Below are 19,355 nucleotides of genomic sequence, written 5' to 3' on the forward strand. Positions count from 1 at the left end.
GTGTCCGAGTGTTCTTGTGTGTGTTGCAGAGCTGGTGTGTGTTAGTTTGCTTATACTAGCTGCGGTTTCCTCACTCTTCCCAGGGAGTAACGGAGCTATGGAGGAAGGAGAGGAGGAAGATGAAAATGGAGAGAATATGACAGAGGGCGTGGACTTGTCATCCATCAACGCCATGATGTCTACGGTGATGAACGCAGGCCAGCTCAACGGAGCCATGGAGCCCTCCTCAGCCCCTGCCTCAACACCTTCCATCCCCATTAGCAAGACCACCCCACCCAGACCCACTAGTGTCAATCGCAATGCCAGGAGAAACACGGTACAAACACAAACACACACACACGCGCGTAAAAAAACGAACCAAGGACAGGGAGGAGACTGAGTCAGTGTGGCATCACATTTGAAATTACGTGTCAACTGGTTGAAGTAGAAAAGAACAGTACAGTAAAAGCTAGTTTTTCACCAGGCTCCAACAATGATGTAAAGGTGTGTGTGTGTGTGTGTGTGTGTGTGTGTGTGTGTGTGTCAGGACCGAGGGATGGGGGGTGGGTTGTAAGGGCAGGTAAAGAAGCATCCTCCCGTCTCACTCCACAACTCTTGCGTCCCAGTTTCAAACGAGTAGCGACAAGTGGTCCTTGCCTCTCAAGTCCCCTTTTGTCCCCCCGGCCCTGCGTTACATGGCTCCTATTAAAGCGTGGGATTGGGGGCCATAATGCTCGGGTGTAGGACAAACAGTTGTCACTTATGACGCGAACACACACACAAATACACAGCCTGGAAGAGCCATCCAGGAGTTGTAGGCCGACCTACCCCTGACATGCATAGTGTACTTCACATCCCCTTAGCAGGAGTGGCCAGGTTCTCAGCTGCTCACCTCTTGAGGAAACCGGCTTAAGGCCTATTACGTCATTTAGCAGATTGCCAGCTCTAACATAGGCCACACACAGCTATAGCATCAACGCATGCTACCAGGTGAAGAGGTTGTCACCAGTGGCCAGCTTGCAGAGTTCACACTGTGCTGTGGTTTAGAAAGAGCAGCAGAAAAAAGGATATGGGGTCACATCTTTTGCTGAAAACCTAAAACTCAATTCAGCTCTCGCGCGCTCGCTGTCCATCCTGCAGTCTAGACACACACACACACACACACACACACACACACACACACACACACACACACACACACACACACACACACACACACACAGGAGAATGAATGAATGATTAAGGATGTTTCTTGACCTCTGTTGCCACACACTATACAGTGGAGTTGAGCACCAGATCACTTGAGTCTGTGTGTGGAGAGAAAATGTCTGCGATGCACTGGATGCCAGCGAGACGATGGGCTGTGAAACAGACTTGAGCCCAAGCCAGCGGTGCAAAGGAAATGAACAATTCCTTTACTAGGCCTCTCCAAGAGAGGAAAAGGAAGTGCTTCCTAGAGATTGTTTTTGAAGATTCTCTCTGTCTATGTGTGAAAGAAAGTATGCATATTTGTGTGCAAGTCGGTTTTCTGTGTGCATGCATCTAATTTTGTTTCTGCCACCTTTACACTTATACAGTGTGTGCGTGCATGTGGCGATCCATGGCAGTCCAGTGCTATGTTCAGTCAGTCGGAGTTAATTATCAGCTGTAGTGTCAACAGGAGAGAGAGAGGAAGGTGGGGTGTAGGGTTACACTGAGCTCAAGGTGAAACATCCCCCTCACCATTCTCCACAAACAACGCATACATGCAAGCAGACAAACGCATCAAACCGCACACACGCACACACACACCCGGGCTACAGGCGAATGAGTGACAGGGTCAAATCCAAAACTCGCTGGGACTAGCAGGTGCAATTCTCTGTCTGTAATTTTAACCGCAGAATACAGGTAATCAATGGGGGGGGGGGTCTGCCAGACCAAAGCAAAGTACATTTTTCACTTATATTATTTTTCCCTGACCATTCTGGTCTTTATTATCAAAAGAATATAAGTAATGATGACATTGCTGTATATCCCTCCACTCATGCACAAGGATAGGATGGCAGACCCTATGGTGAATGAAGCCGCCATCAGTGCTTCAGGCCGCACCAACCACAGCCCAACTATACAATAGTTATGAAAGCCACGATGACCAAGTGTTTTTATGGTATAGACTGGTTGGTTGTTTAGCAACAAAACCGATGAATGCGCAACTGTGGGGCGAAACAGATGGGATTGGCTTAGATTGTTAACTATTTCGTCACCAATGTTTACTGAAAACATAAATTTGCACAATGAGCAATTGTTTCTCAAATACATCGGTAAAGTTGTTGGTTAGCTAACTAGCGAATGTGAGCCATATTAGCATTGACATGAAATCAGTTAAAACGCCTCAAAACAAGACATGGTGTCAAGAACAAGATGAAACAAGCTGAAATGAGCCGCTTATGATTCCCCACATGATAGTTCCTTGTCATCGTTGCTAGCGATCTGGCCATCCAGAATTACAACAACACACAGACATCTGCCCCATTTGAAGCTTGCACATCGTTTTTGTGACTTTGTCAGCCAACCCATCTATAGCCAACCCTCTCAAACTTCTCCCAACGATCAAAGCTTAACCATTTCTACCATACATAGCGATCCACATTGCAGTTTGAATTTTTTTTTATTTTCATGCATCTTTATACTTTCCAATATCAAATTTAGCCGCAGTGGTTAGTTCTTGTCTCATCTGTCAATGGGATGAATCCCAACGCGCATAACCCAGATCCTCCATTGACACAGTATGCTCCCATCTTGCCTGTCTTATTAGTTGTAACTTGTGGTCTCTTGTCTGCTTTACAGGAAGCCAAAGACGTCAATACAGATTTCATCTGTCCGCTGTGTGACAAAGACTGTATGACCCAGCACCAGCTCACTATGCACATCCGACAGGTAACACTACTATTACCATTACTACTTCTGCTGCTACTTCTACCTCTACTACTTCTACTAATGCTGCTACTTCTACTCCTACTACCACCACCACCACTACTACCTCTGCTTCTACTTCTGCTGCTACTCCTACTACTTCAACCATCACCACTACCACCACTATTACTTCTGCTGCTACTTCTACTACAACCATCACCACTACCACCACTATTACTTCTGCTGCTACTTCTACTACTTCAACCATCACCACTACCACCACTATTACTTCTGCTGCTACTTCTACTACAACCATCACCACTACCACCACTATTACTTCTGCTGCTACTTCTACTACTTCAACCATCACCACTACCACCACTATTACTTCTGCTGCTACTTCTACTACTTCAACCATCACCACTACCACCACTATTACTTCTGCTGCTACTTCTACTACAACCATCACCACTACCACCACTATTACTTCTGCTGCTACTTCTACTACTTCAACCATCACCACTACCACCACTATTACTTCTGCTGCTACTTCTACTACAACCATCACCACTACCACCACTATTACTTCTGCTGCTACTTCTACTACTTCAACCATCACCACTACCACCACTATTACTTCTGCTGCTACTTCTACTACTTCAACCATCACCACTACCACCACTATTACTTCTGCTGCTACTTCTACTACAACCATCACCACTACCACCACTATTACTTCTGCTGCTACTCCTACTACTTCAACCATCACCACTACCACCACTATTACTTCTGCTGCTACTTCTACTACAACCATCACCACTACCACCACTATTACTTCTGCTGCTACTTCTACTACAACCATCACCACTACCACCACTATTACTTCTGCTGCTACTTCTACTACTTCAACCATCACCACTACCACCACTATTACTTCTGCTGCTACTTCTACTACTTCAACCATCACCACTACCACCACTATTACTTCTGCTGCTACTTCTACTCCTACTACCACCACCACCACCTCTGCTTCTACTACTACTTCTGCTGCTACTCCTACTTCTACTCCTACTACAACCACCACCACTACTGCTTCTGCTACTTGTACTCCTACTACCACCACCACTACGACTTCTTCTGCTACTTTTACTCCTACTACTACTACTACTACTTCTGCTGCTACTTGTACTCCTACTACCACCACTACTACTTCTGCTTCCACTACTGCTACTGCTACTACTGCTACTACTACTGCTACTACTACTGCTACTACTGCTACTACTGCTACTACTGCTACTACTACCGCTACTGCTGCTACTACTGCTACTACTACTACTACTACTTCTGCTTCCACTACCACTACTGCTACTACTACCGCTACTGCTGCTACTACTGCTGCTACTACTGCTACTACTACTGCTACTACTACTGCTTCCACTACCACTACTGCTACTACTACCGCTACTGCTACTACTACTGCTGCTACTACAACTACTGCTGCTACTACTACTACTGCTACTGCTACTACCACTGCTACTGCTACTACCACTACCGCTACTACCGCTGCTACCACTACTACCGCTGCTACCACTGCTACTACCACAACTACCACTGGTACTACCGCTGCTACCACTGGTACTACCGCTGCTACCACTGGTACTACCGCTGCTACCACTGGTACTACTGCTGCTACCACTGGTACTACTGCTGCTACCACTGGTACTACTGCTGCTACTACTGGTACTACTGCTGCTACCACGGGTACTACTGCTGCTACCACTGGTACTACTGCTGCTACCACTGGTACTACTGCTGCTACTACTGCTACTACTACCACTGCTACTACCGCTACTACCACTGCTACTACCGCTACTACCACTGCTACTACTACTACTACCGCTGATACCACTACTGCTACTACTACTACTACTACTACTACTACTACTACTACTACTACTACTACTACCACTACTACTACGGCCACTACTATTGCTGCTACTAATTCTACTATCGCTACCACTACTGCTACTACTGCTGCTACTACTGCTACTACTACTGCTGCTACTACCGCTACTGCTCCTACCGCTACTGCTCCTACCGCTACTGCTACTACCACTACTGCTACTACTACTACTGCTGCTACTACCGCTACTGCTCCTACTATTGCTGCTACTACCGCTACTGCTACTACCGCTACTGCTCCTACTATTGCTGCTACTACCGCTACTGCTACTACCACTACTGCTACTACTACTACTGCTACTACCGCTACTACTGCTACTGCTGCTACCGCTACCACTACTGCTACTACCACTACCACTACTGATACAACCGCTACTGATACTACCACTGCTGCTACTACCGCCACTGCTATTACCACCACTACCACTACTGCTATTATCGCTACTACTGCTACTACCACTACCGCTACTACTACTGCTACCGCTACTACTGCTACTACTATTGCCACCACTACTAGTACTACTACTGCTACTGCTACTGCCACCACTACTAGTACTACTACCGCTACTGCTACTGCTACTACTGCTGCTGCTACTACTACCGCTGCTGCTGCTACTACTACTACTACTGCTACTACCGCTGCTACCAATACTACTGCTGCTGCTACCGCTACTACTACTGCTACCGCTACTACTACTACTACTGCTACTACCGCTGCTACCAATACTACTGCTGCTGCTACCGCTACTACTACTGCTACCGCTACTACTGCTGCTACCACTACTACCACTACTACTACTACTGCTACTACCACTACTACTGCTACTACCACTACTTCTACTGCTACTACCGCTACTACTACTGCTACTTCTACTACTTCCTCTCGCTCTCTGACATTCAGTAATGGAAGTAATAATGTATAATGTGTCGTAATAATATCTCTTTCGCTGTCTCTCCCCTCCCAGCACAACTCGGACAACGGGGCGACGGACCACTCATGCAGCATCTGTGGCAAGGCCCTGAGCTCAGCCAGCTCGCTGGACCGCCACATGCTAGTGCACAGCGGAGAGAGGCCCTACAGGTGCTCCTTCTGCGGCCAGACCTTCACCACAAATGGCAACATGCATAGGTCAGACGCACGCGCACACACACACACACACACACACACACACACACACTAACTCATTCTCCACCTCGCTCCGTATCAAAGGGCTACCTACTAATGTTTAGGCATTGTGGTAGGGGCGGATGTGATTTCTGCATTTGGCGTTGTTTTTATTTTTGCGCATCACACAGAGGCTAGAAGAAAACGTCTCATTGCTAATGTTGTGCGCTTGTACAGCACCTCACAAAATGGACATTAAGAAATGTAGTGGACTGTTTAAAGATTGTATGCCGTTGAAAGGCCCAGAGTATTACCAACAGTAAAGCTTTGGTCTTTAAGCCTTTCTGTAAGTGGTTCCCTACCCAGGTGTGATAGCAGCACCACCCAAACACATGTGGAGTACTGCTCACATAAAACCAGCAAAAATCCAAGCGTTAGTACCTGTCGCTAACTGCAGACACGCCCTTTAGAATAGCCCAGCAGTTGTTATAAAACAAAATAATCTGTAAACAAACAAATCTTTTTAGTGCTCAGTTTTTCCCGGAGATAAAGCATTTACAAAAATGATTACCGAAATATTCTGCTTTTACAAAATGTTATACTGTTTGTAAATAAAATAAAATGTCTTGCTCTTGTTATATCTTTTAGAACTGACACGCTAACGTTGGTCAGGGCAGACCGTTTGCCTGGAGGGGGATGGGGGACTGTGGTACAGAGATAAATATATAGGCGTTGTCGGGGGTTGGGATGCTCTGGGTAAGGTGTGTGTGTGTGTGTGTGTGTGGTGTGTGTGTGTGTGTGTGTGTGTGTGTGTGTGTGTGTGTGTGTGTGTGTGTGTGTGTTGACGCTGTTTAGGCAAAGCAGAGTACAGGAAGTAGGAAAATGACTTTGCCCCACTTCAACACACACACAACAACAACTGTTAGGGCATCTGCTCCCAGCATACTTGACTGATGGCAGGGTTAAATACCGACTTCTTCTCTCTCTGCACTCTTAGGGGTTTTATTGTGGGTGTGTGTGTTAGAATTGGGGGCTTGAGGTTTAATTGATGTGATGTGAGAAGCTCCATCCCTTTTGAGTTGGCCAGCCCTACAACATAAGCTTCTGAAGTTATCCTGATAAAGTGGTGTTGTAAAATCTAAACGGTTGGCTGTTGAATCTATCTGCATGAGAGGGATGCACCAGGACAGTAGTCTGCCTGCTCCATCGTTGGAGAGTTCATCTTTTCACCCTCATGTGTATGGAATGAAGAGGTGTGGGCAGGAAGGAATGAGTGTAGGCCGAGTCAATCTGAGAGAATACGAGAGTGTGTTTATGTGTTGGTCTCTAGTGTTAAAGAATGCCACTGAATTCTGTTTAGACGATACTAAGATTGTTGCATAAAAAAAAGAAAGTTGTTTTCTTTGCATATTCGTGTTATTTTTCACCATTCTGTTCAGCATTTTCTCAACACTCCAAAAAGAAGCAATGCTTTGGGGCAAGAAAATCAAAGCACAGGGGTGTATACATCAGCGAGTTGTAACATTCAGAAATTGAGTGGTCTCTCTTCATCCTATCTGCGACCTTCCTTGTGAATGTTCCACGGTACTGAATTTATCCAGCCCTAGTCTGATGTGATGGAGCTGTCCATGTGGCTGGCAGGGGAGCAGCCATTTTGTTGCCAGAGCATCACATGAAATGGGGCCTGCTGTTGTGAGCCTGTTGCCAAGGAGAGGCATCCTAACCCTATGAAGGGTTTGGCGAATAGACTGAGCCAGGGGGTAGTGGATGGGCACTCTGCTTTAACTCTTTACAAGACAGTGAGAACACTAAAGGGTGGTGGGGAAGAGCGGGATAGAGAAGGTGCGATGGTAAGGAGAAGTGCCCTTGGTGTGACATTGCACAAGAGCAGGCAGCATCATTTTGATGCTACAGTGCCCCCTGTCCACCCACTGTGGTGGTGCAGTGGATTTTTACAGTTTGGATGAGAAGGGAGCTGTTGAATCATCAACCCCGCTGTCAGTTTGATCTCTCTCTCTCTCTCTCTCTTTCTCTCTCTCTCTCTCGCTTTCTCTCTCGCTTTCTCTCTCTCGCTTTCTCTCTTTCTTTCTTTCTTTCTTTCTCTTCAGTAGACTTTGTTGACATGGCAAGTTACTTACATTGTCAAAGTATACATATAACAAAAAATGGTGGGACCAACAGCAATAAGGCATTAATAGTAGTAGTGGAAATTTTCATGAGAATAACAATACATTAAAGCAATAGTAGTAGACCAGTCTCGCTCTCTCTCGCTCGACTGGCCATAAGAATAGCTTACTTTTTGAATTATTAAAAAATACATCTTATGTATCTTGATAATGAGTTTTGTTGTAACGTTGATACTGTTTGAGTTGTTTGAGGTCTGAGTGCCTCAGTAAAATGACCTCTTCAGTCCTGAAAGTAGTGTTTTTGCAATTTACAGACAGTCAAACCATCAATCAACTAGATAGACTGATGGGAAATGTTTTTTTAGGCAGGTGAATTTAGGAGGATGGCTGAGGTGACACAAAGACAAGTTGGTTTCATCCAATCACGCTGTGCTGACATGACAGCTTAGCTCTCTCGGGATTGGCTGACGCCAGCGGTCAGAGTCCAGGGGATGCGGCTGCTGTCTGTCAGGTCCCCAGATGGGTGGCCAGCTCGCTGCCTGCCTGCTATTTCTAAACCAGGCACTGACGGCAGAGTGAAAGCTGAGACCTGTGCTGCCAACCCAACACTGGCTGACCTTTCCTCTTTCGTGCTGGCGAATGCGCGCACGGTTGCTCACACACACACACACACACACAGGCGTGCACACTCACGCCACGGACATACAGTTTTACACAGAAAAACACTTATTGACGCAAACTCACACGATCGCAGTCACACTCACGCAAACACACTTATACACAGATATAGCTAGAGTACAAATCCATGCATACACACACTATCAAAGTTACTCGCAAACAAGTTCACCCACACAATTGCACAATAATGTACCCACCTTTATTCAAGCAGATGCGCAGGGACAACTTGTGAAGTATGGGTGCACAGTCGCGCACACACAGAAATGTTAGTACACTCACAGAGGCCCTATGACTGACTACTGATGCAGGGCTCTGTGTGCTAGGCCAGGCCTGTCAGGGATGTACTGATGCAGGGCTCTGTGTGCTAGGCCAGGCCTGTCAGGGATGTACTGATGCGGGGCTCTGTGTGCTAGGCCAGGCCTGTCAGGGATGTACTGATGCGGGGCTCTGTGTGCTAGGCCAGGCCTGTCAGGGATGTACTGATGCGGGGCTCTGTGTGCTAGGCCAGGCCTGTCAGGGATGTACTGATGTAGGGCTCTGTGTGCTAGGCCAGGCCTGTCAGGGATGTACTGATGCAGGGCTCTGTGTGCTAGGCCAGGCCTGTCAGGGATGTACTGATGCAGGGCTCTGTGGGTTAGCCCCAGGGATGTGCTGATGTGTTTTCCAGGGTCTTAGTCCTCCTGTCCCCCCTCCCTTCTCACACACACACCACACGCACACACGCGCACACACACACACACACACATACGTCCTTAAATCAACTGATGGCATTTGACCTTTCACCAGACAGAGTAGAGGGGGGAGGAGTCCTGTATGGTTTAGCCCCCCCCATTCGTTTCTCTTCTCCTAGCTCTGCCGTTATCAGTGACCCCCTCTCAAAGTTTAAACTAATGTAATCAGCTTAAGAAGGACACACTCAAGTCACATACACCTTTGCCTCTATCCCCCTCCCCCAGCTATACATTGTCCCCTCCAGCCCGACAGCTGAATGTTGTGTAGTGAGGAGGAGGGGAAGAGAGGAGGAGGAGGGGAAGAGAGGAGGAGGAGAGACAGGAGGTGAAGGAGAGACAGGAGGAGAAGGAGAAAGGGGGAGAGAGAGATTAGCAGCAGGAACAACAAATGCTTCCAGAGGACTCTGTCTCAACAGGATTCTTTTTGTGTTCCAATCATCCACCACAGGACTAATAAACATACTCTATGTCCAACTGTATTACTATATCTGAATTCCATGAATAGAGAAATAAATAGCTGAACTACCCCTGTAAACGTTACTAGAGAAGGCAAATTTCATAGACATAATATTACAGGGATGGAGATGACTGCCCTTCATGGTACCCTCGACCCTTTTCCCTGGCCCGGAGTTAGGTCCTTACATGGGCCTGCTGAGCCTGCTGGATAATTTGAGCAACTTAGACTATTACCGCCTTCCCTGCCCTCCTCCCAAGTGTGTGTGTTTGGTGTGCTCACGGGCCAGAGTATGTGAGCGGAGCTGGATCAGAGCGAAGAGCGGAGCATGCCCAATTTGACTAGTGCTTAACTTCACAAGCTCAGGGCATGCCCGGCCCAGCATGCATTTGTAGTCTACTTGTGTGCTGCTATAGCCCCTTTCTTTAGCTACTGTCATGGAATTCATGAATATTTTCATAAAGAAACTGATAAAACACGTATCCCGAAAGCATGATGGTGTACTAGGTGCACATGCGAACAGAAAGGAACGAGGTGGGTAGCTAACTAAGTGTGTCATTGTAGCAAAGTATTTATAAACTCAAAATCAGATGTCTTAAGTTTCCTTCATTTTGGTTCTATTTTCTATACAATAGGCTATCACTGATTTTGGCCCAATAGGCCTGACATATTACCTCTTTCAAGGAGATTTCTGTTTTGATAAGGTTATTTTGCCTGAAAACCTTTAGGCCTACCTAATAGATTTAAAAAATAACTCTGCATCCCTACACAGCCTGGCATGAGTGGCCCGAAGGGTGTTCAGCATCCGCAGTGCCTGAGCAAGCGCGGAGAGGGTCTTCTCCCCTGTTGGCCTGCTCTCCAGACTCTATCACATGAGCCTGAAGCCACAGACTCTGACCAAACTTGTGTTTCTAAAAGTGAATTCAAAGGCACTTTTTATTTCATTCTAACTTAGTCAGACTATATGCACAATTAATAGACTATAATGATTTAATACAACAAACTGTTATTTAAATGCTGAGCGTTTAGTGTTCCTGCCAGCCTAGTGTGTAGCACACCCAAGCAAGTGCTTCACAATTTATTTCTTTGTAGACTATAGCCTTGAAATAATAGGCTAGTAATATGGCCTAAATAATGAATTTTTGTTCCTTTTCAGGCTACATGTCAGGCTCCTGTACAGTGTTGATATGCTGTTTTAAAATATGACGTGGCCTATTTGAAATGATGAGCACACACCTTTTCCTGTTGTTTTAAGAAATACTTTTCATAAACATTATATGGTTTGGTTTCAATACTTCAAAATCAAATGGTAGGTTCAGGTAGTCACAAAAATAGTGTTGCTTAAATGGGGATGCTAATGAGTGGATGGAATTTGGAACAGCATTTTTTTTCTGTGAGCGAGAAGCGGGATTTCCGACCGCTCAACCCCGCTCACATACTCTGGTGCGTGCGTGCGTGCGGAGATTATTGAGCCCAGCTCCCCAATCTGGCAACCCTCCAAGCTGTCTCTTCAGTAGATCTGAAGTTCTGGGAATTAAATAAGTGGTGTACATCAATCCAGCATTTGTTTTTAGGCTCTTTACTGTAATGCACCTTTCAAACCATTCTGGTGGCAGAATTTGTTGTAACTTCTCAAGGGATATGTTTTGTGTTGGACTGTGATGTTATGCCTTTCATAGAGTCCTGTTGGCTCATCTATTAGCACTGGGCAGAACATTTTGCCTGCATGTTATGTGGCTTAACAAGTGGATTATTTTGTTGTTCAGTTGCTTAGTAACCTGGGCCTACTGCCGATCAAAAGCCTGTGACTTGTCTTAATCAACCAATGGGATTTTGTTTCACTGAATCTCTGTCTGCATATTTGGTTAATTCTCTGGCTGGACAAATAAGTGGAGGTGGTATATCACATCTATCACTGATCAGAAACATTTAGAAATGCAATAATGTGGCCTAAATGAAGAGTAGGCCTATTATTTTGCTCGATGGTGTATAGGCAACTCCAAAAGCCTGTGGAGGTTGTGAAATATGAACTCAAATAAGACTCAAATAATTTGGAAAATATAGACTGCTGTTATTTTCTATAGGTGTCATGATGAAGATACTCTCAATGTAAGACCCTACACCTGCTCCCTAACAAGGCAGTGAGGGTAGGAAAGAGATGAATCATGATGAAAAGCAGCAAGGGCTTGCCTTGGGCTCTGTTTCAAAATGTATATATTTTTTTATATGACCGCAGTTCCACACGTTGCCATGAAGTTGTGTGGGAAACATTTTGTTGTCTTTTATTGTGTTATATTTCATAATATTCTTAGCCTATTATAACATGTGTGTTGACTGTGATCAGGGTAAGTGTGTCTTGTCTGTTTAATGAACATGATAACTATTGATTTAATGTGCATGCCGCAGCCATATAGGCTGTACAGACCAGTAACAAATTAAACTCAAAATATTTGATTAGTCTTAGGTTTCTTAGGACCTGCCTAAATGTGATATCCAATTGGTAGTTACAGTTTTATCCCATCGCTTCAACTCCCATACGGACTCGGGAGAGGCAAAGGTCGAGAGCCATGCGTCCTCCAAAACATGACCCGCCAAGCCATATAGAGCTTCTTGACACACTACTCAGTTAACCCGGAAGCCCGCCGCACCAATGTGTTGGAGGAAACACAACAACTGGCAACCTGAAGTCAGCGTACATGCGCCCGGACGCCACAAGGAGTCGCTAGAGCGCGACGGGACTAGGACATCCCAGCAGGCCAAACCCTCCCCTATCCCGGATGATGCTGGGCCAATTGTGCGCCGTCTCACGGGTCTCCCGGTCGCGGCCGGCTGCAACACAGCCCGGGATAGAACCCAGATCTGTAGTGACGCCTCTAGCACTGCGATGCGGTGACTGAGACCGCTGCGCCAGTCGGGAGCCCATGGATTTATTTTTGATGGTGTATATTCTCAATGGATTTATTAAAATAGACGCCCACCCACATCTTCACACCACTACTGCCACTCGTCCCCAGCATGCCGACATGCGCACGGGCCAAATATAAAAGGCATATGCAGGCAAGAATGTGGTAAAAATGGGTCTGTTTGTAAAGGGGTCATATAAAAAAATATCTATTATATATATATATATATATATATATATATATATATATATATATATATATATATATACGGGCAAAATATCATAAATCCTATGTGAAAGCGGTATAATACTACTAGCAGGGTAGACCTGGGGTGGGTGGGGGTGTATGTCATGAACAGGATCACGGAGATATTCAGCTAAACCTTTCCTCAACGACCATAGTTGTAGCCTGGGTGCCAGTCTTTTTCTGCTCTCCTGCCAACTCCTAATGGAATTGTCATGCCAAATAGCTTGCCAATGGGACCTGACTATAGGAGTGGGCTTTAAAGCACAAACAGATCTGGGATCTGGCTACTTGTTCTGTTCTGATGTCTTTTCTTTTCTCCTTCTCTCCTCCCTGCAGACACATGAAGATCCACGACAAAGACCCAGCCGGCGTCATTCCTATTAGCCCCCCCTCGCCCACCAAGAGACGCCGCCCCTCCGCCAAGAGGAGGTCAGCCATGGACGAGGACACAGAGCGAGGCGACGAACCACCCAACAAAAAGGTAATACACACACACACGAACAGTCCACTCCACCGCATTACATTCCCAGTTAAGTCATTGTTATTGTTACCTGTGTGTGTGTGTGTGTGTCCAGGTGCTAGAGGAGAGTGTGTTGGAGGAACTGGGATCAGGCCGGGGGGATGATGAGGTGTTGCCATGCCCAATCTGCTTCAAGACCTTTGGCTGCAAGTACGACCTGGAAGTCCACATGGACACACACCCTGACACCACTCTCAGGTACTAGAGCCTAAAACACACACACACGCACACAGAGTGGCATTACATTGACACTCTGCGTGTAGTTGATATGTCACAGATTTAATAAATTGTCACCAAACTTTCAAGCAAATCAACAGTTAGAATTAATGACAGAATGTATGGTGATAAATCCTGTAACAGTAGTGGTTATAAAGCCCCCCCCCCCCCCCAATGTCAGGGGTCAATGCTAGGGTCACAGGCTGAATGACCTCTGCCCTCTCTCCACCCAGGTCCTAAACACCTGGTTCTCCATCACACTGCTAAAGGCCACCTCTGTGGCCTCTTCCTCATTGGGAAGACATTTTCATTTAAAATTGTTTTAAATGCTTTGTTATCATGGATAAACCGATCAAATCACCTTCAGACTAAATGTTTCACTTGACAGAGTTTAACTTCAAAGCACTGTGCTGCAAGGCCAATTTTACCCCCTCTCTTCAGGCCCTGAGGCCTAAAAAGTGGGAAAAGTCGTCAGGAAGGCTATCCCCGGAAAGGGCGGGAGGGATGGAGTTGGGGGGTTAATGAGTCAAAGAGGGGAGGCGTTGTGATGCGGTTGGCTGGACAACGGAAGGGGGGAGGGGAACGGTTTTCCATGGTTAAATCACAATCTCCAGATCACCATAGCGACTCAATTCCAAACTCAAACCCCAACTTGGGTTGAATGGATAGCCGCGCATAACTCACATAGGAATGTATTTGTCTGAACTGAAAAGAAGACAGATGCAGCCTTTCTGTAGTTGAGTTGGGCAGCAATCTGATTATTGTAGGAAGTGCTGCAAATTTAGCCCTAATCCCAGTTAATCACAAGAGTTGAGAGGGACAGTTAATAGGATATGGCTGCACTGGCTGGCTTGGGTACCTCAGTGTACACGATAAGAAGCTGAGAAACGACACACTATTATATTGTATTATGCTAATGCTAACATTTTTATTCTATTCTATTGAGCCATTTACTTTATCTTTGTATTCTAATATTTTATTTGTTATTGTTGTCGAGGGGGAACCTGCAACTAAGCATTTCGTTGGACGGTATATAGTGTGTATATCCCGTACATACGACTAATAAAACTTGAACTTGAAACACAAACGCACACAGACTCACAAACACACACCCTGTAGTTGCAGCAGAATTCTCTGGGCTTGAGCCAACCTCTGTGAGATTAGACGGCTCTCGCAGACCTGTGTGAGAGACCAAAAACACAGTCTTTCTCACAGGCATACACAAGCACGCACAGGCATACGCAATGAATGTGTACACAGAGTGCCCACCACATACCCACAGAGGTGTGAAACCACAGGGAAGGTAGGAGGGGGCTGGGTGTGTGGGATGAGGGGTGGCTGGGCAGGTGTGTAGTGCTGGGGGACTGTTTCAATTGAGAATATACAGAAAATAATTATGATCCGTTCTAAATAAATAATATTTAATTACCACAAAAATTCCATGAGAAACGATAGAATGACAAACCAAATAAATACGTAGGCTACAGCAGCCTAGAGGTAGGTCTTCTCTCTGGTAGTGGGAGGAATGATGAAGAACTGTAGGCTACAGCAGCCTAGAGGTAGGTCTTCTCTCTGGTAGTGGCAAGAATGATGAAGAACTGTAGGCTACAGCAGCCTAGAGGTAGGTCTTCTCTCTGGTAGTGGGAAGAATGTTAAAGAACTGTAGGCTACAGCAGCCTAGAGGTAGGTCTTCTCTCTGGTAGTGGGAGGAATGTTAAAGAACTGTAGGCTACAGCAGCCTAGAGGTAGGTCTTCTCTCTGGTAGTGGGAAGAATGTTAAAGAACTGTAGGCTACAGCAGCCTAGAGGTAGGTCTTCTCTCTGGTAGTGGGAAGAATGTTAAAGAACTGTAGGCTACAGCAGCCTAGAGGTAGGTCTTCTCTCTGGTAGTGGGAGGAATGATGAAGAACTGTAGGCTACAGCAGCCTAGAGGTAGGTCTTCTCTCTGGTAGTGGGAGGAATGATGAAGAACTGTAGGCTACAGCAGCCTAGAGGTAGGTCTTCTCTCTGGTAGTGGGAGGAATGATGAAGAACTGTAGGCTACAGCAGCCTAGAGGTAGGTCTTCTCTCTGGTAGTGGGAGGAATGATGAAGAACTGTAGGCTACAGCAGCCTAGAGGTAGGTCTTCTCTCTGGTAGTGGGAGGAATGATGAAGAACTGTAGGCTACAGCAGCCTAGAGGTAGGTCTTCTCTCTGGTAGTGGGAGGAATGATGAAGAACTGTAGGCTACAGCAGCCTAGAGGTAGGTCTTCTCTCTGGTAGTGGGAGGAATGATGAAGAACTGTAGGCTACAGCAGCCTAGAGGTAGGTCTTCTCTCTGGTAGTGGGAAGAATGATGAAGAACTGTAGGCTACAGCAGCCTAGAGGTAGGTCTTCTCTCTGGTAGTGGCAAGAATGATGAAGAACTGTAGGCTACAGCAGCCTAGAGGTAGGTCTTCTCTCTGGTAGTGGGAAGAATGATGAAGAACTGTAGGCTACAGCAGCCTAGAGGTAGGTCTTCTCTCTGGTAGTGGGAGGAATGATGAAGAACTGTAGGCTACAGCAGCCTAGAGGTAGGTCTTCTCTCTGGTAGTGGGAGGAATGATGAAGAACTGTAGGCTACAGCAGCCTAGAGGTAGGTCTTCTCTCTGGTAGTGGGAGGAATGATGAAGAACTGTAGGCTACAGCAGCCTAGAGGTAGGTCTTCTCTCTGGTAGTGGGAAGAATGATGAAGAACTGTAGGCTACAGCAGCCTAGAGGTAGGTCTTCTCTCTGGTAGTGGGAGGAATGATGAAGAACTGTAGGCTACATGTGTGCACTACGAAAGCCCGCTGGAGGCTTGACAACTTTGGCCAATCAGAATGTTGAAAATAAAATCTAAATTCACCAACCCTCTCTTGCGCAGTGGAACCCCGAACGATATGTGAACACTTGGTTATTGCGACACCGTTCTGCCAAGGACATCAAAACCAGAGTGGCCGCCGCAAAGCCTGACCCTCTCTGATTGCTGTAGCCCTGCTTGGGATATTTAGAGTATATTGGCTATTGGTTGAGACGCAGGGCCCTTTCTAGCTTGGTATGTCAGGTGAGAAATTGGAAATGTGAATTGGGCCAAGTTGGAGGTAATAATAATAATAAATAATTGTATGTAGATTCATGAGGAAAAACATTTATTTAATCCATTTGGAATAAGGCTGTGTAACAAAATTTGGAAAGGGTAAGATGTCTGAATACTTTCCGAATGCACTGTATATTGTAACCATTTGTTCAAGCTAATCAAATCAAAGTTTATTTAGCGCTCCAATCATTTATAATACTTATTAAGATCTGTTGCCTACACCTAATATCCTACTGATCACTTATTGTTGTTAATCTTTTATTTATGATGATGATAATATCACATCTCACAATGGTGCTTGTTTAGTAAAGTTAGATCAAAGCCGAATCAATGTTTTCCAAGATCACATAACAATTCATTTGTATTTTACATAACAGAACTGAATATAATAGCATACTATGACGTTACTGACCAAAACACCTCATGTCTGATGAGATTTTAAGATGGTTGGCTGAAGCTGAATAGCCCCCCAAAAAATGTGCATGCGCCAAAACTCAACAGAGCCACTAGGCAGGATATATGCTTTGATTGAAGAAAAATACAAGGTTAATAGGTTTAACACCATCTGCTCTAACTAAAGAAGATGGAAATGCGTAGGCTATTCCCATGAACTGATTGAGATCAATCAAATGATTGGCATGCAGTTTCACATTTCACAATTTATTTTCAAATTTTAGTAATTTAGCAGACAAGCTTGTCCAGAGCGACTTACATTCACCAGTAAAAGCTGAATTATCATTCATGATTGACAGTGATGATGGCCTATTTTGAACTTAGGTATGCCTAACTTGGTGTTTGAGGGTATTAAAAATATCAACATTTCTTCAGACAATGTGTGGGCATAGGCAGATGTTGTGATTGGCAATTTTATAACAGGGCTTTTCAATTCTATAACAGGGTTGTGCCGAGTAGTCGGACAAACGAATATCGCAACGGAAAAGGGCAATTTTCTGGATACGGTTTATGATCTGAGTATTTTTTGTAATTATCTGTGATTGGAAAAAAATCCATTTTCAGGTGACAACACGCGTCTTTCTCATATCAGTCAGTCGTGTGAGGTTCTACATGGTCTAAATTACTCAACTGGCTAGTTTGTCTGTCTGTAAAGAGAAGGGCAGGCTGTCCGTTGAGCCTGCTGTTCTAATTGGGTAGAGTGAAGCTGTATTACTCCATCCACTTGCTTCATCATTTCACATGATCAGTTTTCCTCACATGTTTTTGGTCTGATCATTTAGATTGCTGCTGCCTGTTACTATGATAAATCATATGGCTAGGACGTTTAATATTAAGCTATCAATGTGCATAATATTCGAACAAGTGTGGCAGGGTAGGGAAAATAGATGAAATACTGATGCGTTATCTGACTGAGTGACCGCAAACTTGGCTGCCCGCTGCAGACATACATGCATACATGCATACATGCATACATACATACATACATACATACATACATACATACATACATACATACCCCTCCGTGCGCTGCTCCTAATCTGCAGCTTTTTGCAATGAGAATGTGCAGGGAGGCATTTTGTCAACATCTACTTAGGCATATTAAATCATTTAATTTTTTTCCGGATCACGAGTATCAACTGTGAATTTACAGATACGATTACAAATATTATTATGGCCATGTCAGGACACCCCTATCTCCCAACCCTGTTCCTGGAGAGCTACTATTAGGTTTTCATTGTAATAATTAGCTGGATGGTAAGCTGAATCAGGTTAGTTACAACTGGGGTTGGAGTGAAACCCTATAGGACGGCAGCTCTCCTGCCACAGGATGTGGAGTCCTGTATGGCTATCCAATAGGCTACATCTGTCGGTACAAACTTTGATTGAGGAAATTATGACCTCATTTACATATTTTTTGCACTCCCTCACCTAAAACAATAGCACTAGACCACTGGGGCTGGATGAGTGGGTCCAGCCTTAGATGTGTGTGTGTGTGTGTGTCTCCATGCGCACGTCTTGATAAAGCTGTGTGTAATCCCCTCGGGCACCTCGTCACAGGATGGCCGATAAGAGGGCCGGCCCTAGGAGACACTGAGCAGCTGTCCCTCTCAGCGCCTAACGACGTCCGCTTCATCACTGCCACAGGACGTGCTGGGAGTTATCCACACACATGATTTAATTTACACATGATTTGATTTAAGTGTGTTCTTACACCCAACTACAACACAGCACTACAACATAGTAAAAATCCCTGTATTATATATCATCATATTTCTGTGTCTTGTCTCTAGGTGTGACCTGTGCTGCCTCTCCTTTCGGACCCACCGCGGCCTGCTGCGGCACAACGCCGGCATCCACAAGAAGATGCCCACGGACCCCGGCGGACGGCCCTTCATCCAGAACAACCCCTCCATCCCCTCTGGCTTCAACGACCTGGCCTTTATCGACTTCTCCTGCCGCAAGTTTTCCCACATCGCCCAGGTCAGAGGTCA

The 19,355-nt window shown here is 45.5% G+C and overlaps 1 protein-coding gene across 1 annotated transcript in view; it reads left to right on the top strand.

The window, feature by feature from the left end:
- The window catches only part of LOC115195524 (ras-responsive element-binding protein 1-like), a 77,565-nt gene that overhangs the window by 51,636 nt on the left and 6,574 nt on the right, over positions 1–19,355 (top strand). Inside the window, 6 exon segments of the mRNA XM_029755437.1 lie at positions 84–316; positions 2,806–2,895; positions 5,799–5,962; positions 13,413–13,557; positions 13,652–13,794; positions 19,155–19,344. Of these exon segments, the coding sequence (XP_029611297.1) occupies positions 84–316; positions 2,806–2,895; positions 5,799–5,962; positions 13,413–13,557; positions 13,652–13,794; positions 19,155–19,344 (965 nt within the window).

Source organism: Salmo trutta, chromosome 6, assembly GCF_901001165.1.
Source record: "Salmo trutta chromosome 6, fSalTru1.1, whole genome shotgun sequence".
Lineage (NCBI taxonomy): Eukaryota > Metazoa > Chordata > Actinopteri > Salmoniformes > Salmonidae > Salmo > Salmo trutta.